Source organism: Xyrauchen texanus, chromosome 37, assembly GCF_025860055.1.
Source record: "Xyrauchen texanus isolate HMW12.3.18 chromosome 37, RBS_HiC_50CHRs, whole genome shotgun sequence".
NCBI classification, from domain to species: domain Eukaryota; kingdom Metazoa; phylum Chordata; class Actinopteri; order Cypriniformes; family Catostomidae; genus Xyrauchen; species Xyrauchen texanus.
This window is the reverse complement of record NC_068312.1, coordinates 16,373,559-16,398,310: the sequence shown is the minus strand read 5'-3', so window position 1 is coordinate 16,398,310 and position 24,752 is coordinate 16,373,559. Positions and strand designations below refer to the sequence as shown.

At 41.3% G+C, this 24,752-nt stretch overlaps 1 protein-coding gene across 1 annotated transcript in view; it reads left to right on the top strand.

Moving 5' to 3' along the window:
• Positions 1-24,752, top strand: part of LOC127630694 (nuclear receptor corepressor 2-like) — a 168,849-nt gene that overhangs the window by 134,380 nt on the left and 9,717 nt on the right. Inside the window, exons 26-41 of the mRNA XM_052108404.1 lie at positions 609-721; positions 868-970; positions 1,046-1,144; positions 6,344-6,447; positions 13,693-13,840; positions 13,917-14,036; positions 14,861-14,935; positions 15,053-15,267; positions 16,552-16,912; positions 17,241-17,450; positions 17,559-17,804; positions 19,304-19,393; positions 19,504-19,734; positions 19,828-20,002; positions 20,568-20,977; positions 24,547-24,671. Of these exons, the coding sequence (XP_051964364.1) occupies positions 609-721; positions 868-970; positions 1,046-1,144; positions 6,344-6,447; positions 13,693-13,840; positions 13,917-14,036; positions 14,861-14,935; positions 15,053-15,267; positions 16,552-16,912; positions 17,241-17,450; positions 17,559-17,804; positions 19,304-19,393; positions 19,504-19,734; positions 19,828-20,002; positions 20,568-20,977; positions 24,547-24,671 (2,825 nt within the window). The remainder of the gene's footprint in view (positions 1-608; positions 722-867; positions 971-1,045; positions 1,145-6,343; positions 6,448-13,692; positions 13,841-13,916; positions 14,037-14,860; positions 14,936-15,052; positions 15,268-16,551; positions 16,913-17,240; positions 17,451-17,558; positions 17,805-19,303; positions 19,394-19,503; positions 19,735-19,827; positions 20,003-20,567; positions 20,978-24,546; positions 24,672-24,752) is intronic.

The window sequence follows — 24,752 nt, the reverse complement described above, 5'->3', positions numbered from 1 at the left end:
TCTAGTACACACCGCAACGTTTTGGGACTGACAACCATATTTAAATGCAGGAGTAAATTTCCTAGATTACCATTCTGTGTGTGTTAGGAATACTATACAGGAGTCACTTTCAAATTTAATGTAATTGACATACTTATAACCATAGCAACATTTGATGTCTCAAGACTCTGATGAAGACATGGATTCTAGAAGTTTAAGCCATTCTTAGTTGGCTATTTTTCACTAAACTGACTGGACTGACCGCTATTGACAGTGGCAACATGTTTATGCTTTTAAAACTGAGATAATTCTGATGGTTGATGTGAACATTAATGTATCTGCATAATTTTATGCATTGCACTGCTACCACACAATTGGCTGATTAGATAATCACATGAGGTAGATATACAGGTGTACCTAATAAAGTGGTCGGTGAGTGTAATTAAGCTTGTCAGTACCTACATTTGATCTAGTCTTTTCCCTGATCCCTTCCCACCATAATTTCCTGTCAAATCTTGCAAATATACATGTCAGTAAAAACCTTTTTGCATATTTAGAGGCAAAAACTTTCTTCAATATTATAATAAAAATCTCAACATGATTCTATTTTTATTTCTTTACTCTTCCAGCATTGACTCCCACTCTGCAGTCACAGGAGAGAATGGCTGCAGTGCGACCTCTCCATATCCCAGAACCACCACCTCTAATCTCCTCTGCCAAACCTTGTGGCTCCATCACACAGGTAAGAGTAGCCCATCCATACCTTTGCTATTGAAGTGCTAATGTTGTTTTACAGAAGTATTATTACATGATCCTTTCATCAGTATTCTGTACAGTACATTCTTATATTCTTCTTTTAAGTGTTCATTTTCTTTTATTATATCGCAGGGTACTCCGGTACAATTGCACAACCCATCTCATGGCTCTGAGCACGGTAAAATCCCAGTTCCGGGCTCCCTGGCTCTGTCCTGGATGGACCAGAGGAAAATGGGTGAGTCTTTACTGTGAGCGATCACATATCATCTAGTCAGATAGTTTTCCATTTTTTACCTCTCTTTCTCCTCAGCTGGGTTTCCGATGGTTAAACAAGAGCAGTTGTCTCCTCACGGGGCCTCTTCCTCCCAGGCTGAGAATCTCTCCACACAGGACAGTGCTACGTCACGGGGTGAGTTTAGGACAAATCACTGTCATCTCGTTTCAGTCGCTGTACAAATTTTAATAATTTTAAAATAAATCTTTTAGCCTGGAACTGCTAGCTAATTGATTAAAAGCTTGTCATTTAGAAAAATATGTGTCATTTAAAAGCTTGGAATTTGGACTTGACAATCTTACCAAATCTTAACTGCTGCTATTTAAGATTATATTTTGGTAGATGTAACATGAATCAGAAATGTGATTACATACAGGTGAAACTTGAAAAATTAGAATATTGTGCAAAAGTTCATTAATTTCAGTAATTCAACTTAAAAGGTGAAACTAATATATTATATAGACTCATTACAAGCAAAGTAAGATATTTCAAGCCTTTATTTGATATAATTTTGATGATTATGGCTTACAGCTTATGAAAACCCCAAATTCAGAATCTCAGAAAATTAGAATATTGTGAAAAGGTTCAGTATTGTAGGCTCAAAGTGTCACACTCTAATCAGCTAAACACCTGCAAAGGGTTCCTGAGCCTTTAAATGAGCCTCAGTCTGGTTCAGTTGAATTCACAATCATGGGGAAGACTGCTGACCTGACAGTTGTGCAGAAAACCATCATTGACACCCTCCACAAGGAGGGAAAGCCTCAAAAGGTAATTGCAAAAGAAGTTGGATGTTCTCAAAGTGCTGTATCAAAGCACATTAATAGAAAGTTAAGTGGAAGGGAAAAGTGTGGAAGAAAAAGGTGCACAAGCAGCAGGGATGACTGTAGCCTGGAGAGGATTGTCAGGAAAAGGCCATTCAAATGTGTGGGGAGCTTCACAAGGAGTGGACTGAGGCTGGAGTTACTGCATCAAGAGCCACCACACACAGACGGGTCCTGGACATGGGCTTCAAATGTCAAACGTCTTACCTGGGCTAAAGAAAAAAATAACTGGTCTGTTGCTCAGTGGTCCAAAGTCCTCTTTTCTGATGAGAGCAAATTTTGCATCTCATTTGGAAACCAAGGTCCCAGAGTCTGGAGGAAGAATGGAGAGGCACACAATCCAAGATGCTTGAAGTCCAGTGTGAAGTTTCCACAGTCCGTGTTGGTTTGGGGAGCCATGTCATCGGCTGGTGTTGGTCCACTGTGCTTTATTAAGTCCAGAGTCAACGCAGCCGTCTACCGGGACATTTTAGAGCACTTCATGCTTCCTTCAGCAGACAAGCTTTATGGAGATGCTGACTTCATTTTCCAGCAGGACTTGGCACCTGCCCACACTGCCAAAAGTACCAAAACCTGGTTCAATGACCATGGTATTACTGTGCTTGATTGGCCAGCAAACTCGCCTGACCTGAACCCCATAGAGTATCTATGGGGCATTGCCAAGAGAAAGATGAGAGACATGAGACCAAACAATGCAGAAGAGCTGAAGGCCGCTATTGAAGCATCTTGGTCTTCCATAACACCTCAGCAATGCCACAGGCTGATAGCATCCATGCCACGCCGCATTGAGGCAGTAATTAATGCAAAAGGGGCCCAAACCAAGTACTGAGTACATATGCATGATTATACTTTTCAGAGGGCCGACATTTCTGTATTTAAAATCCTTTTTTTTTATTGATTTCATGTAATATTCTAATTTTCTGAGATTCTGAATTTGGGGTTTTCATAAGCTGTGAGCCATAATCATCAAAATTATATCAAATAAAGGCTTGAAATATCTTACTTTGCTTGTAATGAGTCTATATAATATATTAGTTTCACCTTTTAAGTTGAATTACTGAAATTAATGAACTTTTGCACGATATTCTAATTTTTCGAGTTTCACCTGTATGTATGCTGATTAGGCATGGGATGATATATCGAATTTCATACAAACCGTATTGAGGCATGTCTCAAATCTCTCTATCACTTCATTTTTCTACACTCTTTGCAGGGTTTAGCTATTAAAAATGTAAGAACTGGAATACCTGGAAAATTGCTTTGTTTTGTTATAAGGGCTTGAGATTAAAACAGAAAATGTATTCCGTGTTTCCAATAAAGATGAGATCCCATACTCCACTTTCATTAAAAAAATTCGTTTTTTTAATATCCCTTCCTTTCTTTATAGTCAGATAAAAAAGTAAAAAATAAAAATAAAACAGGACTTCTTGTTAATAAACGAGTCTCTGTGATGACGTTGCATTCTTAAAGTGACAGTACGATTTTTGCGCTTGTTATACAGTTGAAGTCAGAAGTTTATGTACATATACTTAGGTTGAAGTCATTAAAACTCTTTTCTTTTTTTTTACCACTCCACATATTTCATATTAGCAAACTTTTTTGATTTACTTTGTGAATGATACAAGCAATTTTTCCAACAATTGTTTACAGACAGATTGTTTCACTTTAATTGACTATATCACAGTTCCAGTGGGTCAGAAGTTTACATACACTTAAGTTAACTGTGCATTTAAGGAGCTTGGAAAATTTCAGACAATTATGTCAAGTGTTTAGGCAATTAGCTTCTGATAGGTGGTGTACTGAATTGGAGGTACTTGTATTTTAAGGCCTACCTTCAAACTCAGTGCCGCTTTGCTTGACATCATGTGAAAATCTAAAGAAATCAACCGACCTCAGAAAATAAAAGAAATTTTGGACCTCCACAAGTTTGGTTCATCCTTGGAAGCAATTTCCAAAAGCCTGAAGGTACCACGTTCATCTGTACAACAATAGTACACAAGTATAAACACCATGGGACCACACAGACATCATACCACTCCGAAAGGAGACGCATCCTGTCTCCTAGAGATGAACGTAGTTTCGTGCGAAAAGTGCAAATCATTCCCAGAACAGCAGCAAAGGTCCTTGTGAAGATGTTGGAGGAAACAGGTAGACAAGTATCTATATCCACAGTAAAATTAGTCATAAATCAACATAACCTGAAAGTCTGCTCAGGAAGGAAGAACCCACTGCTACAAAACTGCCATGAAAAAGCCAGACTACAGCTTGAAAGAGCACATGGGGGCAAAGACCTTGGAGAAATGTCCTCTGGTCTGATTAAACAAACATTTAACTGTTTGGCCATAATGACCATCGTTATTTTTGGAGGGAAAAAGAGTGAGGCTTGCAAGCCGAAGAACACCATCCCAACCATGAAGCATGGGGGTGGCAGCATCATGTTGTGGGGGTGCTTTGCTGCAGGAGGGACTGGTGCACTTCACAAAATAGATGGCATCATGAGGAAGGAAAATTATGTGGATATATTGAAGCAACATCTCAAGACATCAGCCAGGACGTTAAAGCTTGGTCACAAATGGGTCTTCCACATGGACATTGACCCCAAGCATACCTCCAAAGTTGTGGCAAAATGGCTCAAGGACAACAAATTCAAGGTATTGGAGTGGCCACCACAGAACCCTGACCTCTATCCGAAAATTTGTGGGCAGAATGAAAAGTGTGTGCAAGCAAGGAGGCCTACAAACCTGACTCAGTTACACCAGTTCTGTCTGGAGGAATGGGCCAAAATTCCAGCGACTTGTTGTGAGAAGCTTGTGGAAGGCAACCCAAAATGTTTGTCCAAAGTTAAACAATTTAAAGGCACTGCTACCAAATACTATTTAAACTTCTGACCCACTGTGAATGTGATGAAAGGAATAAAAGCTGAAATAAATAATTCTCTTTACTATTATTCTGACATTTCACATTCTTAAAATAAATTATTGATCCTAACTGACCTAAGACGGTCAATGTTTTCTACGATTAAATGTCAAGAATTGTGAAAAATTTAGTTTAAAAGTATTTGACTAAGGTTTATATAAACTTTATACTTTAACTGTACAATTATATATACAGTTGATTGATATAATGTTAATTTATAGAATGTAGAATTTTCATATATTTTAATAAGTTAAACGTGATTATAATAATGATAACAAATTAATAAAAAACAGGTCCTGTTCAGTTCTATTGCTTGTTCTACACCTGATCAGCCTGAATGTAGCCCACTATTTTTGAAGGGTTATTGGTTTGTGGTCTTTTCTTATAGAGCAGGGTTCCTCAAAAGGCAGCTTCGGGGCCACATCCGGCCCACAAGAGACAAAAGTTTGGCCCACGCTAAAGGCCTGAGGTTAAAGGTTAACACCCCTGTACAGTAGGCAGTGCTGTTGCTGTTCTACAAACATTTATATCAGCCTCCTGCCCAGCTGACAATGCTAGAGATGTATGTACTGAATGCTGTTAAAGCATTTATTTACCTAATTTGGCATTACTGTTTCATTATGTTCTTTCCACGGTGTTGATGCATTTTGGGTAGATGAGCAACAGTTGACTCGCATGGAGTACATGGACATCCAGATTGTTCTTTAAAAAAAATTTTGTTTCAACAAAGTTGTATAGTTTTGTGTACATGTATACAAACAAAGTGTTCACAATTGTTTGTATAAATAAAACAGGCTACTATTACTGAGAAAAATAACTATTAAAAAAATATTTATGCCAAGCTTTTTAATAATAAAAAGAACAATGGCAATAATAATAACAGTAATATTAATAATAATAGCAGCAGCACAAACACTTTGTCATTACATTGAGGGCCGTGGCCCTTGACATTGTATTGTTGACAGATTTTGGCCCTTGGTGAAAACTAATTGGGGAACCCTGTTATAGAGAAAGGTAAATTAAAAATGCTTATTATTTGAACTTTGGGCATTTATATTGTGTATAAAAGAACATTATTTTAATGAGAAATTATAATGTGCATTGTGCGCAAACATAACAATTTAACAAAATTTCATATTTATCGAATCATGAAATAAAAATATTGTCCCATCCTGAATGCTGATTTTATTAAAAGATAATACAATTCACTTGCATATATTACATGTTGACAGTTGAAATGAGTGTTTACGGTAATCCTGATGAAACAGAGAGAGAATAATGCACTTCTAACAGCTGTAATAATGCATTAAACTAAAATGAGGTGATACATTTACAGTATGTAACAAACATTAAACAAAAAAAAAAGACACAATACAAACCCAAATCTTTATACGTGGTGAAATATTTATAATGGTAGACAGATTTATATTGAAAAAAGATGCGTTGATAGTGAATGATGACTGAGGCTAACATTCTGTTTAACATCTCCTTTTGTGTTCCTCTAAGGAAATAATAACAATGAGTAAATGATGACAGACTTTATTTTTGGAGAATTTTAAATGCATAAGGAATATACATCATTAATGTTTTCACACAGGGCCCATGCCAGCTGTTCAGGGTGGCAGCATTACAAAGGGCATCCCTGGCACACGCATGCATCAAGAACCTCCTGTGTCATATCGAGGAGGTTCCATCACTCAGGTAAAAGAAGTCTTCCTCAATATAACAATATATGGTCTCTATGTGGTCAGTGCTCACTTGAATAATTTGCATTTGGAGTTCTGTTTCATTCCTACTGACCGCCAGAGGCAATGTAACACTACTGGATTATCGCAGCGCCAGCCAGATAGGTCGAGAGAATATACCAACAAAATCACATAGTGACGTAAGCTGAGCCCTGGGGGTTATAAACCACAGTTGCTCAGCACTCTGCCTCTTTCGCTTTCTCGCCTGGTTGAGATAGGTTGTTTTGGTTAAGTGATATATTGCGCTGTCAAGTGCAGCTTACAAGAGCAGCAAGATATCGTCCTCACAAGCTGTGTCAGCGCGCATCTACGCCACTTCAACGGATTTGAAGCGTTTTAGCAGCGTTTTGGTCAGTTTCATTCCTTTTCGTCGGTAACACTCTGTGCTTCTCTGTGCTATCCGGTGGCTGGTTCAGTTGTTCTGAACTTTTTTTCTTAACTTATGTGATACTCTGCGCCTCTCGGTTCAATCCATCAGCCATTTTAGATATTTATTTCTCTTTTCGTGAGATATTTCTTGACATTACCTGTCTGTTCACCCGGATGAATTATATAATTATTATTTTCCTGTCTTCTGCTTCATTACCATCATTCTGCTTGACGTAAACCTTACGGTTCTATCCGAAGGTGTTATTAGCGAGTAACTATGGCTCACAGCTCGATTGCCACTGGTTTCCCACTGACTTGTAAGCTGTGCCCTAATAATCTTGTCCCGGACGACAGTCATGACATCTGCCCCAACGCTTTTGGGTGTTCAACATCTGAGAGAGGCTCTCATGGACCTGTGTCTGCACTGTAGTCTTTTACCTATGTCGGAATGGCGGCTGTAGTCTTTTACCTATGTCGGAATGGCGGCTCCATCTTGCTGAGTTAGACCCCAATTAAACGCTGAAACTCGGGCAGTTAGACGTAGCCCCTTCTCTCACTCAGAAGCGCAGGGCGTCTGCGGCAGCCGGCTCTCCCATCCCATCTAAGAGGAGGGCCACATCGCGAAGTGATGAACATTCGCGTGTTGAGGAAAATTCACTTTCTAAGGCGGTTTCTGTGCTTTCTTCAGAGATGGCGGAGCTGAAACGCCTGCTTCACTTGCTTCAACTTGCTACACCTGTGAAGATGACACAGGAGGATGAGAATGTTCAGAATTGTGGAACTGGGGAAGAGTCTCTTGATTCCCCTAATTTTTTCACATCACTCTGACTTGGATGTGCTTTTTTCATGATCATGGGAATGCTGTGGATGTTGCGGCACAACCATCACCTCAGGATGTTTTCACTGGTTTTCACAGCAGCGGAGGGGTCTAGTGGGGGGTCAGTTCTGTCATCTGGACAGGCCCAGCCCTCTTCTGATGATACTTTGGCTGTGCTTCGAATGGCACTTGCTCGTCTAGGACTTGATGAGTCACCTGTCCAATCTGCCCAAAGCAAAGTCTTTTTCAGGAAGGCCACAGCTGTGACTTCTTTTGCCATGCCACCATGTAAAGATTTTGTGCCTGAATTTTTAAATGCCCTCACAGGTTCTGGTCCACCTAAACGGCGCTCAAAGATTGCTCAGACGTTAGCATCTATGGCTGAACAGATTCCATCGGGGTGAGTCGTGCTCCAGAAATAGAGCAGCCTGTTGCAGCTTTGGTGGTGTCTCCTGACGAGGCTGTACGAGGGAACGTGCGATGTCCCAGTGCGCAATGTGGTTGCACAGATTCATTACTAAAAAAGGCATACAAGTCTTTTGCCTACATAACTCGTGCAGAAAACACAATCTGTCAGTTACTTCTTGCTGCTACCAGTACGCTAGAACCAGCAAATGTTGATCCTTCAATTTCACAGTTTCTGCAAACGGCTCGATTGGCAATGGGCCATGTAACCTGCAAGCTAGGCAGTCTTGCAGCCACGCTTCTGGCAGCCCGCCACCAAGCACGGTTACCTGAGGACTGTAAGAAACCTTGAGAGATCTTCCATTAATTCCCGGACATCTTTTTGGTCCTAATGTTCCAGAACTGTTGGAAATGAGGGTAAAGCTGTCTGAGGCCACTCATCAACTGACGCAGGTACAGCGCAACCCTACCTTTTAGGATGCCAGCAGTTCAGACCCGACATCGCTATGCCACACCGGAGCAATATTTCCGCCAGCACGCTACACCTCAGTCACAGCCCCCTCAAAGGCCTCGTGTTACTGAGAATGCTAGAGTTTTTCGGCCACCTCATCGACATTTGCCAGGAAAACCCCATCACCGCCACAGACTGTGCAAGACTCCAGACTGCTTTTGAGACATGTGCAGAAGTTGGGTTTTTCTGTGAACGAGAAAAAGAGCTGTCTGAGTCCAACACAGACCACTACGTTCATAGGAATAACCCTGAATTCCCACCTAATGTCTGCCTCCCTGTCAAGAATGTGTGACGAACATTCTACAACTCTTGGCTCGCTTTCACTTTGGTGTATCTTTGCAGTACCAGGTAGTCCTACGACTAATAGGGATGTTAACCGCTGCTACAGTGGTGATTCCCCTGGGTTTATTCCACCTCAGACCACTTCAGTTGTGCAACTAGATCCCACCAGACATCGCCATTGACTGATTGCAATTTCTCACCGTTGCTTACGGGCCTTGAGGTGGTGGAGGCAGGTAGAGTTGTTGAAGACAGGAGTGCCCCTGGGTGTTGTTCCCTCTCTACGGGAGTTGGTCACGACCAATGCTTCCCTCACAGGGTGGGGGCAACATGGAACCAGAGGGGTATTTGCGGGTGCTGAACACCGACCCAGGCCACAGAACATATCAACCTGCTGGAACTACGTGCAGTGTTCATGGCTTTAAAGTATTTCATGCCAGTCCTGGCTGGCCGCTATGTTCTCGTTCGGTCAGAAAATACCTCAACAGTGTTCCATCTAAACCACCAGAGCGGCAAGAAATACCACAGGTCTCTACAGCTTACGCACGAGATCCTGACATGGTGCCAGCCGCGACTCGCTTCACTGAGGGCAGCTCATATTTCAGTAGCATGCAACCAGACGGCGGATGCTCTTTCCAGGGATTATGTACATCCAGGAGAATGGAGACTTCATCCAGATGTTGTGCAGGAGATCTGGCTTCGATTTGGAAGAGCAGAGGTGGATCTTTTTGCTTCAGAGATGACCACTCACTGACGTCTATGGTTCGCAAGGACAAAAGTTTCCAGGTTTCTTGGGCCAGGATGCACTGTCTCACGAATGGCCGAACTGCCTACTATATGCGTTTCCACCCATCCCTCTGTTATGGGAGGCGTTACACAGGATCTCCCTGTGCAAGCACAGAGTGCTACTCGTTGCACCGCGATGGCCAGCTAGACCATGGGTTCCTTTGTTTCTAAGACTTCTGTCAGGCAATCCATGGAAGCTTCCCCTCAGGAAGGACCTCCTCTCCCAGATGGAGGCCAGCATCTGGCACCCGGATCCAGCTCACCTGCAGCTTTGTGTCTGGCCATTGGGTTCTCCGGAACATTGTAATTCACAATCTCCAATGCTAGGGCTTCTTCCACATGACAGATTTATGCTGCCCGTTGGAGGCTTTTTTCTGCACGGTGTGAGAAGCAGGGGCTCAATCCTGCAACGTGTGACATTCCTAGCATCTTAAGCTTTCTTCAACATTTACTGGAGGAGGGCAAAGCGGCTTCCACGTTGAAAGTGTATGTCGCTGCGATTTCTGCATATCATGTTCCAATTGATGGATCTTCTCTTTGATCTCACAGTCTTGTCTGCAGTTTTCTGAAGGGTGCACGCCGTCTTAAGCCTGCTCGGAATCCTCACTTTCCTGTGTGGGATTTGCCACTCGTGCTTGCATTCCTTTGCTCATCCCAGTTTGAGCCCATGGCAGGGTGGAGGGTGGGGCCGGGCAGTGATTCTACACACCCAGTCCCTTATCAGGCTAATCAAGCCTCCGAGAGGGATAAAGGCCGACTGCGGAGGATGGTGCGGGAGAGAGAGATTGTTTACGGACGTGTCTGTCATGTGTGTGTTTGTGCTTTTTTTTTAAGTTTATCATTAAAATATTATTTATATTGCCAAGCCGGTTCTCGCCGCCTCCTTTCGATTGAACTGCGTTACAGAGCCCTTGCAAAGCATTGACTTGAAATGGTTAAACTTGAAGTCTGCCTTTTTGTTGGCTATTGCTTCTGTGAAACGAGTCAGTGAGTTGCACGCACTCTCTGTTAGCAAATTGTGCTTGCGTTGGTTGCCGTATGACTTCGGGGTGGTCCTACGACATAATCCTTCTTTTCTTCCAAAAGTCCTTCTTCCTCAGTTCATTAACCAGCATCCTGATGGATGGCTGACGGAAAACTGGCCTCTTTTCAGACTTCTTCAGGGTCTGATTCAAGTGCTCAACATTTGTGTCCTGTTTGTGCCTTGAAGTGTTATGTGGACACTACTGCTCAATTTAGACAGTCGGACCAGTTATTTGTCTGCTATGGTGGTGTGAAGAAAGGTGCTCCAGTGTCGAAGCAGAGATTGTCAAACTGGATAGTGTAAACTATTATACTGGCTTACAAGGCAGCAAGGCAACCATTGCCCTGGGGGCTAACTTGCCATTCTGCACTGCCGCTACCTGGGCATCTCCATGCACGTTTGCCAGGTTTTATAAGGTCAACGTTGCTGCTTATCATGCCGTGAGTTCTGCAGTTCTTCAGGAGCGGCCTTCATTTTTCATCAGGTCAGTGGCATTCCTCATGACTATGTTGGTATGGGTCATCCAGTAGTGTTTACACTGCCTCTGGCGGTCAGTAGGAATGAAACAGAACATTAGTTACACATGTAACTTTGGTTCTGTGAATTCCGGATGACCGCCAGAGATCTTGGTCACTCGGAATGCGCGAGAAAGAGTGCTGAGCGACTTTGGTTTATAACCCCCAGGGCTCAGCATACGTCACTCTGTGACTTTGTTGGTATATTCTCTCGACCTATCTGGCTGGCGCTGCGATAATCCAGTTGTGTTTACACTGCCTCTGGCGGTCATCTGGAATTCACAGAACCACAGTTACATGTGTAACTAACATTTCTGCTGCAGTAGTGTGTTTTTGTTACGTGATGTTCTCATTCTTACCATTACTTACATTACTTACAATTTCAGTGAGCATTCAGCTCAGATAATTGGCTCTTAAACAAGCAAATGGAACAGGCAGTGTGTGTCACAGCCATAACGCATCACACTGACATATCCAATAATAGGTTGCCATAACAACAGGTACATGGTGTCCAGTCCTGTTTTCTCCTTTTTATTAATGTGTTTTCATGTTTCATTGCAGCCTGGTGTTACTGATCTTAAACACACACACATACATGCCCACATTCAATATGCCAACTGGCCTACTGTGACACAGATTACATGCTCAAACAAATCAGAATGGGTGGGGGCGAGCTAAGGTATTTAATCAGACTGTGGTTAAGTTTGCATGTGTTTGTGAAGTGGTGCAGTGAGAAGACCTGTGTTTGACTGTGTGTACGTGTGACATTTGGGAGATTTATTGGGAGATAAGGGGCTATTGTCAGTAACAGTTCACCAGATACAGACAGATAACACTGTCACCTGCAGCTGTCAGATACACTGCCTCCCTGTCCCTCTTAACTAGTATGTGTGAAGCTGAAATACTATCCAGTCTGACGATTAAATTTCAAGCCTCATTATTAGTAAATGAACCCTTAGAGATCAAACACTCTTTTCTTTTCTGTTTTTTACTACATGACTAGTCAAAAGTTTGGAGACATTTGACTGAAATGTATATGTTCTTCAAAATCTTATATTTTTAGGCACATGCACAAAGTAGTTGCTAAATTTCTTTGAGTGCCAAGACAAAAGGAGGAAACCAGGTCAAGCACACACATGCCATTTTAAACAAGCTAATAATTCTCCAGATAAATATATTTTTTCTGCATATTTACCATAAATGATTTTGCTCTCTGAAGTCCTGCCATCCTCTTTGCGCCATGTAGTCTGCCTAAAAGGACTTTGGGGATTGGTCATCAAGCTGAAGTAGAGAATGATCGGCATGAGTCATCTGATTTTTTTTTTGATTTTTTTTTGCTATTTGGTTCACATAAAAGACTACATGAAATCAAAAATCACCCTATTTACTTTGGTAATAAATGTCCCTGGTTATTGTGAAAAATTCATCAATGCATATTACTCTTAAAAAAAAATAAATGTCCATAATATCTCACTTATAGTACGTAATTACTTTCTCCACCTCTAAAGCATTTTTTTTTTTCTGACATAGCCCATTATTTACTGTCCTTCCATAAAATGTCTCAAGCCTCTCAAATAGTCTCTTTCATCATTGTAATCTTCTTTGGTGGACCTCATATGTGGTCTGTTGTTTTCTTAACTTCATTAGTTGATGAAGTTTCAATCCACATGGTTTTCAATCCATATATTTGTATGCTTGATGGTGGTGTAGTGGCTAAAGCACAGGGCTGTTAATCAGAAGGTCACAGGTTCTAACCCCACAGCCACCACCATTGTGACCATTGTAAGTCGCTTTGGATAAAAGCGTCTGCCAAATGCATAAATGTAAATGTAAATGTAATGCAAATAAAATCTCTAAAATGCACATACAAAAGGTATGCGATCGCTTGAGGTGAATAAATTTAATAATAAATGCGCATCAGCTATGATGGAAACAAATTTACAGAATAAACTCTTTTGAATTTATTAGGAATACAAGATGCGCATCAAAAAAGTAATGTGACTGAATAATTTGTTCATAACTGGACTAACCAGCAGATCAGTCATAGCATTTGAAATGTTGCTCTGGTGTCCTGAAAATCCAAAGCCTGCTAAGTGTTTGTGGAGCAAATGAGTCAAATGCAAACTTGAACTGTGTCGAAGAGCAGGTTTATTGACACTTTTGAAAGTCATAAGGATGGAGGAATGCGCACACACAGTGCTCCCCAGAACTACCGTGTGACGTGCTGTAGCTCCCAGACATGAAACAACTTCTTTAGTGTTTTGTTTGCATGCTCTAAACTGCAAGTATTTTATTAATAAAACAGTCACAGTGGCTGCAATTTCTCCGTAAGTGACGATTTTGCTCTTTTGAACACTTGAGATACAAACACGGCTTTTTCGCACACTGTGCGATATAATGGTTTTTCAGATAAATTAAATGTGCACCTTGGAAGGAAACATCCCTTAAGCGCAATTTTAAAATAATTGAAAATACACTTGTCTCATCTCTCTCAGGGCACTCCTGCAGATGTTTTGTATAAGGGCACAATAACTCGTCTGATCACAGAGGACAGCCCCAGTAGAGAGAGAGGCAGAGAAGACACCCCTTCTAAAGGGCATGTAGTCTATGAGGGCATCAGTGGACACATCCTTTCCTTTGACCGTAAGTACACAAAAGCATGCAAATTCCTCATTAGTTGAGGCAGAACCTTTAACTGTTCCATTTGTTTGACTTGTAGGAGGTCATAATTCTAAGGAAGACTGTCGTGGGGACCTGGTTGGGCTGAAGAGGTCTTACGATATGATGGAGGGGGGGGTGTCTCGTGTGCCTCCCATTAGAGACTCAATAACTGCTGAAGGTGAATGAGAACAAACGTGTCCTTATAGCACAATATCCCCACTACTTTAACAGTCAAGGTTTGGGATAGAGAACCATATTTACTAACAGTTGAGACTCTTGAATTGTCACGTTCATACAACAGATATTAAGTTATTTCCTGTTAATTTTAGAAACAAGTCCAATCAAGTTCGAATCCAGGGCATGCTGAGTGACTCCAGTCAGGCTTCCTAAGCAACCAATTGGCCCAGTTGCTAGGGTGGGTAGAGTCATGTTGGGTTAACCTCCTCGTGGTCGCTATAATGTGGTTCTCGCTCTCGGTGGGGTCTCGTGGTGAGTTGTGCATTGATGGCATGGAGAATAGCATGAAGCCTCCACACACGCTAGGTCTCTGCGGTAACACCCTCAACAAGCCACATGATAAGATGCGTGGATTGACTGTCTCAGACACGGAGGGAACTGAGATTTTTGTCTCCACCACCCGGATTGAGGCGAGTCACTTTGCCACCATGAGGATTTAGAGAGCATTGGGAATTGGGCATTCCAATTTGGGGAAAAAAGGGGAGGGAAAAAGAAGAAAAGAAACTAGTCCAATTTAGCCACAATTTGACACCAACTAACACAGATTCAGATGCCTTTTTGTTTTAAACTGAGCGCATCATTTGTGTTGTGCCCAGACCTCAGATGACGGGAACAGCTCTTTGGTGGTGGTGCAGAGTGGCTATTGTACTGTATGACATGACAGACAGTTAGTTGAACAGCGCAGTTCCAATCACACTAAACAAGTTTACAAATCTCACTTCTTCTGATGTGCATTTCATCAACTACCCTTTCTCTCTGCCACAGGCTTGATGAGTCGAGCAATGCCTCATGAACGGGATAGTCCTCATCCCCACAACATGCGTGGATCCATATCGCAAGGTCAGCATGATCACAGAGAAACAAAGGCTGCATTTTGAACTGATTAGATTTACCAGAGTGCGGCTGATTTTGGCATACAACATTTATTAATTTCCTTTCTCTCTCTTTCTTTCTTAGGTATCCCACGGGATGATTATTTGCGTCGGGAGGGCAAACAGATGAAAAGAGAAGGATCCCCATCACCCCGTGGGCTTAGCATGCCCACTGATCCTCTTAAATCACGCTCTCATGAGGGCATGGTGCCAACCGTCAAAGAGGGAGGACGTTCCATACACCTGATCCCTCCTGAGGGAGTCGTGATAGGCAAGCCGAAAGAGGGCTCCATCACTCAGGTAAATTACAATTCTGTCCATGAGAAGTCACTGATGTCTTTTAGCTAAGTGCCTAATAAGTAGACTCTTGGCACTCATTGGGCTATTTTTCAAACTTGGGTTAAAGGTTTGACATGTTGTATAAATTAGGACTCTGGCTCTGTACTGACTCTAGTATTTTTTTAAATCCTCTGATTCCACACAATGCACACTGGTCTACATCTGTATAGAGCTGCTGTTGTGTTCACAAATAAAGCGCATGGAGATACAGACAGGCACTCGAGTGTTTAAAGCACTCTTTCCTCTCTTGCAAGTAGCTTTGGGCAGTTTGTGGAGCATTCAGCAACAACTGGATTGTTTAGACATTTCAAAATGTCTCTGAGCCACGGTCCTCACAATGTAATAAGAGTGAGGACATCAGAGAGTGTGCTCAATATTCTTGCTTGTTTCTGTCTCTGCATATGTACTTGATTGCTGTCTGTTCCCTTAGCATACCCATTCTTGCCAACAAATGAAAGCAAGCATGATCATTTTGATAAAAATAAAATAAATTAATATTTACAACGCAAGTAATGACAGAGCTGAAACTAAAATACGGGATTACTGAAAAATTATGAGTAATCACTTCTAGTCAACTAAACGACGTAAAGAGAAAATGTGAATTACTCAAGGGCAGCGAAAGTAACAGAAGCTCTTTGTTTCACATAAAAAGAACTAAAGTAGGCACAGTATCTGTGTTTACTAAATAAGTATGTGATTAGGTTCAGCGCAGTTAACTTTTTGATGGATTTGATGGAAACGTTCCTTCTCATGTATATATCTGATAATGTGCAGTAGTCTCTGATCAGTCACATCATCAGACACAATCACTGATTTTGTGCTTCAACTTTAGTTTTTAAATTGGTTGAATAAAATGGCTCATAATAATGTCAATTTAACCACTTAACCAAGTGCTGTAATTTATTTCAATGAAGTGCTACATGTACATCAATGTTTGCATCTCAAAAAGTTTTATTTTTGGGTTTCATGACCCTTTAAGTTGAAGTTTGATGTATATAATAATAATAATAATAATAATATATTGCACTCTGTCTATCTGTTTTTGAAAGCAAGAATGCATCTCATATGTACGGCACCTATGAAATGCATCCAATCTGTGTCAGGTGAACCCTAAACCAGTCTAATATACAGGGCTTTCTAAAGAAAGATCAGTCGACTTGTCATTCAGGAAACCTTCTGACTTTTCAGTAGTACTTCTGTACATCCCTTATGAATACTATTGCTGAATGTGAACTGTCTCTACAGGGCACACCTCTGAAACAGGAGCCCACTGGCTCATCCAAGCGCCATGATGTGCGCTCCATCATAGCCAGCTCCCCTCGGCCTTACTCTGGACTGGCCCCTCATATAGAGCTCAGGCCTGAGCACAGAGGGTCTGAAAGGGCCCATTACGAGGATGGGGGGAGCAAATCCCGACCCAGTGCCGTGGTCAGCACCCCCAGTTCTATGTCCCGTGCCTCTCCGCTTTCGCTAGGGGGAGAGCAGAGCAGCAGAGCCCACCACAGTCCTGTGAGCTACGAGGACCACAAAAGATCCGGCTACCCTCCACCCTCACATAGAGCCTCTCTGATGTCCAGTAGAGAAACCTCCCTGCGACCACATGAAGGTAGCATATACAACCAGTAACTTGCTTCATCTGATACAGAGCAGCTCAAAACTACATTATATTGTACTATACATGACTTAACTCATAGCTATGTCAATATACTACCAGTCACATCAGCCCAGTCTTTATTTCCACATTTTAGAGTAATATCATAAAAATCATGAAGTAACTCAAATATAAGTGAAGAAAGGGAACATAATGATCTTTAGAGCAAAAGGCATTTAAAATCACAAGAGCAAGACATTGAGTCATGTGTGTCTAAATTTTGGACTGTTAGTAAAGCTGTTGTGAGTGTAATGAATTTTAAAACACTTTTCCTCTGTGTTAGGCTCTAGTAAGCCCCAGCAGCAGGAGAGAAAAGCCACTCCCTCCCCTCGAGAGGTTAGCTCTACCAAGTCTCCACTCACAGTGGGTGAGCACACAGCCTCTTTGGCCTACGAGAGGATCCTGCAGGGGCTGGGAACAGAAATGTACCGTGGGCAGATCTCTCTGCCATTTGACCCGGCAACTCTGCCCAGGGGCATCCCTATAGACCCAGGTATTGCACACACTTGCAATTCAGCAGTACAAATATTGTGTTTCTGTTAGGCAACTTGCTCTAATAAACAGTCTGTATTTGGTGGTCTGATTTTCTCCCTCACAACAGCATATTACCTGCCCCGCCACCTGGCCCCGGCACCTGGCTACCCTCACCCCTACCCTCCCTACCTGATCAGAGGTTTTGCTGAAACAGCAGCTATAGACAACAGACGCACGCTCATGACAGATTACATCACGTCCCAGCAGATGCACCAGTGGCCTGCTGCCATGGCTGCCCAGAGACCTGACCTGCTCAGAGGACTCACACCTCAAGAACAGTCTATTAACTTAGCCTACTCACCCACACCCAGAGGTGTGTGTGTTTTATTTTTTTAAGAGGCCATACCTTACATTTTCATATATTGTTCCCTTAAAGGAATATTCTGGGTTCAATACAAGTTGAGCTCAGTATACAGCATATGTGGCATAATGTTGATCACCACAAAAATAAATTTCTACTCATCCCTCCTTTTCTTTGAAAAAGCAAAAATCAAGTCACTTGCAACGGAAGTGAATGGGGACAATTTTTCGAGGGTTTAATCGTTGAAATGTGAAGCTTTTAATTCTTTAATGCACTTACATTAATTCTTCTGTTAAAATGGATGTATTATTTGAGCTGTAAAGTTATTTAAATAATACATTTTACAGTCATTTTAGGGCTTTTAGGGTTTGTTGACGTTACATCGTCATGGCAACGAAGTTGTAAAATTGGATATAACTTTATACAGAAAAGGTTAGTAAGTGGTTTTATTGCACTAAATCATGTTATTATATTGTTCACGTCATGTGGCTAAACGTTTGATACAGTGAGTATTTTGACGTCTGTGGATTGGCCCCATTCACTTCCATTTTATGGTGCCCCTCACTGAAACCCATATTTTTGCTTTTTGTTAAAGAAAAGGAGGGTCAACTCAAAATGTATTTATGTGTTAATAAATATTATGCCACAAATGCTGTTGATTGAGCTTAACTTCTGTTGAACCTGGAATATTCCTTTGAGTTCACTCAATGTTAAATCCAGATTTCTTGCACTAAAAACTCATTCATTTATGCTCGACCATTTTCCACTCTCTCTGTCCCTCAGAATTAAACAGGGTGATTTTACATTGAATGTCTGCAAAACTATCATTAATACTGTGCAGCACTGTATTTGATAATATATATATATTTTTTTAAATAACTCCAGTTTAGGGTTGTGCTGTGAGGATCTGATTAGATAAAAATAATGCAATGGTGAAAAGTAATGTTGAAATTATTGTTGTGTTTTAATTTGATTGATATTCTATAAATTAATTTGATATATACAGATATAATATGATTTATGCAGTTTTTTATGATAAAATGTAATTAAACTTTAAAACTGAAAACAAGTATTTTGAATTACATTGGGCAATAAATATTGTATACGGCATATGCGGCATATCTATGCTTTTCTCAACATAACAGCTGTCAAAGTACAGTCAAGTTGTTGAACACTGAATACAGTGCATCTGGAAAGTATTCACTGCGCTTCACTTTTCAGATCTTATGTACATGTGATTTTTAGTTTTTTTTATATGTAATGTATTTAAAATAATGAATATAATCCATTTTGGAACAAGGCTGTAACATAACAAAATTTGGAAAAAGAGAAGCACTGTGAATACTTTCTGGGTGCACACTATATGTTGATGTGTATGTGGGTGGTCATATGTTAATGTACTCACTGTGGCGTCAATACTCTCTCTCTCTCTCTCTCTCTCTCTCTCCCACATACACACACACACACTTTATTGATCCTCAGTGGTGTATTTATTTATTTTTTGTTTGCAGGAACGTCTCCCATGGATCGCATCACGTACATCTCAGGAACCTCTACAGCCTTCCCCTGCGGACCCTACAACACTTCTCCGATCTCACCAGGTACAGAGCTGTACTAACTCTCAAACACGCATCCTAACAGATATAATGACAGTGATTTATAAGCCTCTGTATAAGTGCCATTCATTTCTTAAATGTTTCTCTATTAACAGTGGGAGCATCTCACATGAGCAAGATCCAAGGCAGTTCGGCGTCCTCAGAGAGGGAAAGAGAACGAGAGAGGGAGAGAGACAGAGAGCGGGATCGTGAGAGAGATAGAGAGCGAGAAAGAGAGCGTGAGAGGGACAGGGAGCGAGACAGAGAGCGAGATAAAGATCGGGACAGAGAACGGGACAAGTCCCTTTGTCACGGTAACGTGGAGCACGCCCCTATATGGAGACCTGGTGAGTGCACACACCCTCAGTATACAGCTGAAGTATATTTATTATTTCTAAACATGCTCTTGCTCACCTTTGTGTGTGTTCTTGTCTGCCCAGGAGCACCAGAACAGACAGGCAGCAGCTCTCGTCCCCCGTCCCATCCATACAGTCACCAGTCATCCCCGCTTTCCCCCCGGCCCCAGGACAGCCTGCAGCAGAGACCCAGCGTCCTGCACAACACCAGTTCAAAGAGCCTGCCCAACTCGGAGCACAACAGCCCCTCTGTGCTGCGGTGAGTCTTTACCCTTCAGACTACTGTCAGATGATAGATCCCTCTGTCTCTAAAACAGTGTATCCTTATGAAGTTCTTACTAAAGAGTTGCTTAATGTACTGGCAGTCCTTCTGATGGCTGCACTCTGATGTGATATCTCAAAGTTAGTTAAACTTGCCAGTTATTTAAATCAGGGAGGGCCACTTGTTTCTAAATGAATGGAAGAAATTGTAACATCCTTCCTTTCAGTTAAAAGAGCCAACTGCCTTTTTAATTGCTCATTAGCCCAGCCAGAAAAATTGTTTCTAGGGTGATTTGAGCAGGGTTAATGAGACCATTGTTGTAAGATTTTAATACGTATTTGAAAATGTTGTTCAAGTGTAATCTTGACAAACAAGTTTTGGAGATTTCAGTCTTCCCCATTCAAGTAGATAAGAAGCTCTATGATCTTCTAGCAAACCATGAACCTAGATGGCTTCTGAGTGAAATTACTTGCCTTAAAGGGACTTTGGTCAAACATGTCTAATCCAAATAAATAAAATAAATAAATAGCTCTAATTTGTTTATCTCAACCTCCTCCTTCAGGCCACCAGGCTCCGCTCGTTACCAGAGCTTCAGCGGGCACCTGCAGAGGTCTGGTTTACTCAGCGAGGGTTATCCAGTTGGTACGGATCCAAATACGAAAGACTCGAGCAGAGATGGTGGCAAAAGCCATGGGCGTGGTGGTCTCTCAAAACATCAGGACATCTCTTCCAAGTCTGACCCCAGGCTGACCAGCCCTGGTGCAGGTGGGGCATACCCCTCTCTCTACAACCAGTCTCCTGGTGGCCACCTTGGGCTGCCCCCAAGTCGAGGGCACTCCTTGCTGGCCCCTGAAAGCAGCAGCGGCAGTTCCATCCCGTCCCGCGGTGGGGAGAGCATCAGCAGCGCGTCAAGTAGGGAAAAGACTCAAAACAAAGTGATGTCCATACAGGAACACGAGCTTCGAGCACTCGGTAAGACCACTATGACAGCGGCCAACTTCATAAACGCGATAATCATGCATCAAATTTCTTGTGATGCGGCGATGCCAGAGACTGGTGCGCTCGCGACCAACGGCACCTGTGATGGTAAGACTCTCTGGGACCCCTTTGGGCCGTTAATGCCACCTTCCCGTCACTCTACCAATCCACCCAATGCCTCTCCATCCCTCCATCCACCCCCAAACCCCGCCCCTTACGTCTGTGGCCTAGTGCACGCTTGTGTGGTTGGCATTGATCAGGATCAACCCAGTTTCATAAGTCCATTATTCTTTCTTTTCGGATCATTTTATTATTGTTTTTCTTTGAATATGCTTCTACCTTTTGCTTTTTATTTTATATAGCATCTGAAGCATTACTTAAAGACCACCAAAGGTTTTCTTCCCCTTTCGATTCACTTAACCCTGTATTGCAAACTTATTAAACCTTTTGCTGGGAGATTCTGCAAATTTCAGTACAAACTTCCACTATTTAAATCTTGAAGCTCATTAAAAGATTATAGCTTCTGCTCTGTCATGGCCACAGGCGTACGATTTAGTGGTCTGATAACTCACTCTGTGCCCAAACGGTCCAGAATGAGGCCAGCTTTTCTAGACCAGAGAGAGATCCTGAGGTGAACTTTAAGAGCCCATTCATTCAACAGTGATGTGGTTGCTGATTATTTCATAACTTCCTTATCTGCTCGCCTGTTGTGTTCCCCCTTCTTTTTTTCCATTTGGGGAACATTTCATAGCTCTTCGTGTTTGCTTCTGGTTTCATTTCCTTTTTGGAGGGAGGGCACTCTGGCACTATTGCAGTTTGATAGCTGCATGAAGCAATCAAAGAGAGAAAAGCAAGGGATGAGGAAATGGATTTGAATAACTTTCAGTTTAACAAATCTTCTCATAAATTGCATCGCCGGTTCCCTCAAGATTTTGTAAACATCATATGCAGAACACAGGGTTTTACTAAATGTACAAAATGGTGTGCTTAAAATACACCTGTATTCAGGGTATATTATTAGCAGATTGCACATAATAAATCCTGAATGGAAACATTTGATATGCAAATAAACTTTCTAAATTTGCTTAATTTAGTTCCGCATTAGTTAAAATAAAGTGATGGATGACGTGTTTTAACCATTCGTGCATGTGTTATGAGTGTGTGTGATAGCTTGATGTCACAAGCCCACCAAAAAGTCCAACCTTGGCACAGAATCTTTGAACATAGCGCTTGTCATTCGGAAGTGTTTAACACACAGCTGGTCGATAAATTGGGTCCTCACAATTCGCCAGTACAGTTTTGAGAGCGGGCGCTCCCAGGTATGTGGAGACTGGCGGTGTGTGTGCGCATCGTGGCTATTTCAGCCCACATTATATCAGATATTACACTTATTCTGCGTTGTCTAGTGGATACATTTAATAAAAATGGATGCTTGCTCCAATCTTGCAAATAAAACAGTCCCCAAAGCAGGGAGAGGTCATTCAGCTGCTCCATTTTGAAGAGGTGGCACCCTCATGATAATGCGTATTACGTAGTGGATGGAAACGCGCAACAATTAACATTTTCTTAAGTCAATTTACTTTAGAGACCCAGTATGCCTTAGTCAAAGTAAACACTATATTTAATTTAACACAAATGGAATTGAGACTGCAAGGACCAAAAGTTCTGTCCATTGATATGTTGTACTGTCTTAAAGACCCCATGAAATGGTTTGATGAGCAGAGGCAATTGACTCTCTTTGACACTGCTTTGACACAATGCAGTGTTGCAGTCATGGAAAATGAGAAAAATACCTAAATATACTGGAAAATAATTATTTGTCCTAGAAATTATTTTAGTATAAAAAATTGTTTGATTGTGTCGCTGACAATAGTGGCCAAAAGTACTGGCAGTGACCTACATTTTTTGTTTCGCACACATTTTTTTGTGTTGTTGATTCACATTTTTTCTACATTATTATGCAGAGTTATCAGATGCATTTTACATAATTGCAAAAAGCTTCATTGGCCAAAAAAATGAACTTTTTCACAAAATCCCAAATTTCACTGTTTTTTGGCCCTTGCTCAAAATGGCCAGCTAACATAATTTCACTAATCATATCAGCTGCACCTGGGAAAGTGTGAACGAGTACTAGTCAGGTGAAATCACTCTATCATTCTGATTGGATTATAAGAGCAGAGTGATTGCTATAAAAGTAGGGAAGAAGTGCTTCCAATCATTGTGGCAGCAAAGAAACCACTTCTCTCCAAGAAAAATATTAAGGACAGACTGAAATTCTGCAGGAAGTACAAAGATTGAACAGCAGAAGACTGGTGCAAAGTTATTTGTTCTGATGAAGCCCCCTTCTGACTGTTTGGGACATCTGGAAAATCTATAGTCCGGAGAAGAAAAGGTGAACGCTACCATGCGTTTTGTGTCGTGCCAACAGTGAAGCATCCCGAGACCATCCATGCGTGTGCCCACACTTTTTTGTGTGATGATCTACTTTTAAATGACCAACTCAATAAGATCTACCAACAAAAAAAAAACACAGTTTCATTTAAAATAAGAAAATGCTTGTTGGGACTACTGCATGTATTCCTACATGAAATTCATCTTCTAATTAACTTATATCTTAGTATGTCAATTAATTTTAAAAATGTTCGATCGATCTTAGTTTTCTTATACCTCTGTATCCACATGTAGGGCCTTATGATTACCGCTATGTGGAAAACACAGATGAAATCACTGAATCCAGTCACAAAAAATTGCATTAGCTATAATAAACGGAATGTTACGGAATTTGACAGAGATTTGGGATGGAAATTAATTTTTAATTTGACAATTAATCAAATTAAAAAATCGATACGTTTCATAAAATCTCATAATGTGATTATTAAACTGCAAAAGACTTAATTTTTTTTTTTAGATTTTGCAATAGAGTCCTATTTGTTAACATTAGTTAACATGAACTAACAATGAACAATATTTTTTTTACATTTTTTTTTATTTAGTTACATTAACAAAGATTTAATAAATTGTGTTACAAATATATTGTTAATAGTTTGTTCATAATACCTAATGCGTTAACAAATGGAACCTTATTGTTGAGTGTTACCTAAAAAGTATGAAATTTGCATGTGCTATACCTCAGAAAACCGTTCAAAAGCTATGCCTGTCCCTCTTAGTACTCCTTATAAACTTTGTAGAAACATTCAGCTACAGAAAAGGGATACATCTTTAATAAAATGTAGTACTTTCCTGAAAATATTATCTGGGTCACAAACATGCATTTTGTTTTTGTTTGGTTTTTGTCCCCCATTGTTGTTTTCTCAGCTATAGCAAGATACCACCATGATGTTGGCTTGGTCTCTAAACACATGTGAGCAAGTCATTGAGTAATCTCAGAGCCTGTGTGTGACCGCACCGCTTACACACCCATCTCTGCTCTTACCTTCAGAGTACACCAGACCTTTCTACACCATACTAAACTGAACTTTCATGTTTTTTTCCCCCTACTTGTCTGTGGGTGTTCATGTTTGTGTGCATGTATGTGTGCGTGTGTTTCCCCATCCCCTCTCCAGCTCAACAGAAAGCACTTGAACAGCATCTGTATGGGTCTGAGGACAGACTCTCTCCAGGTCAGCAGCCACAGTCCCCTGCAGTGAAAGGCTCTCAGAGAGTGGTCACGCTTGCCCAGCACATCAGTGTAAGTGTTTCTGTCTGAATGTATGTGAGAATGCAGATTGTGAGCTCATAATAGGTCATATAATGATATGCACACTATATG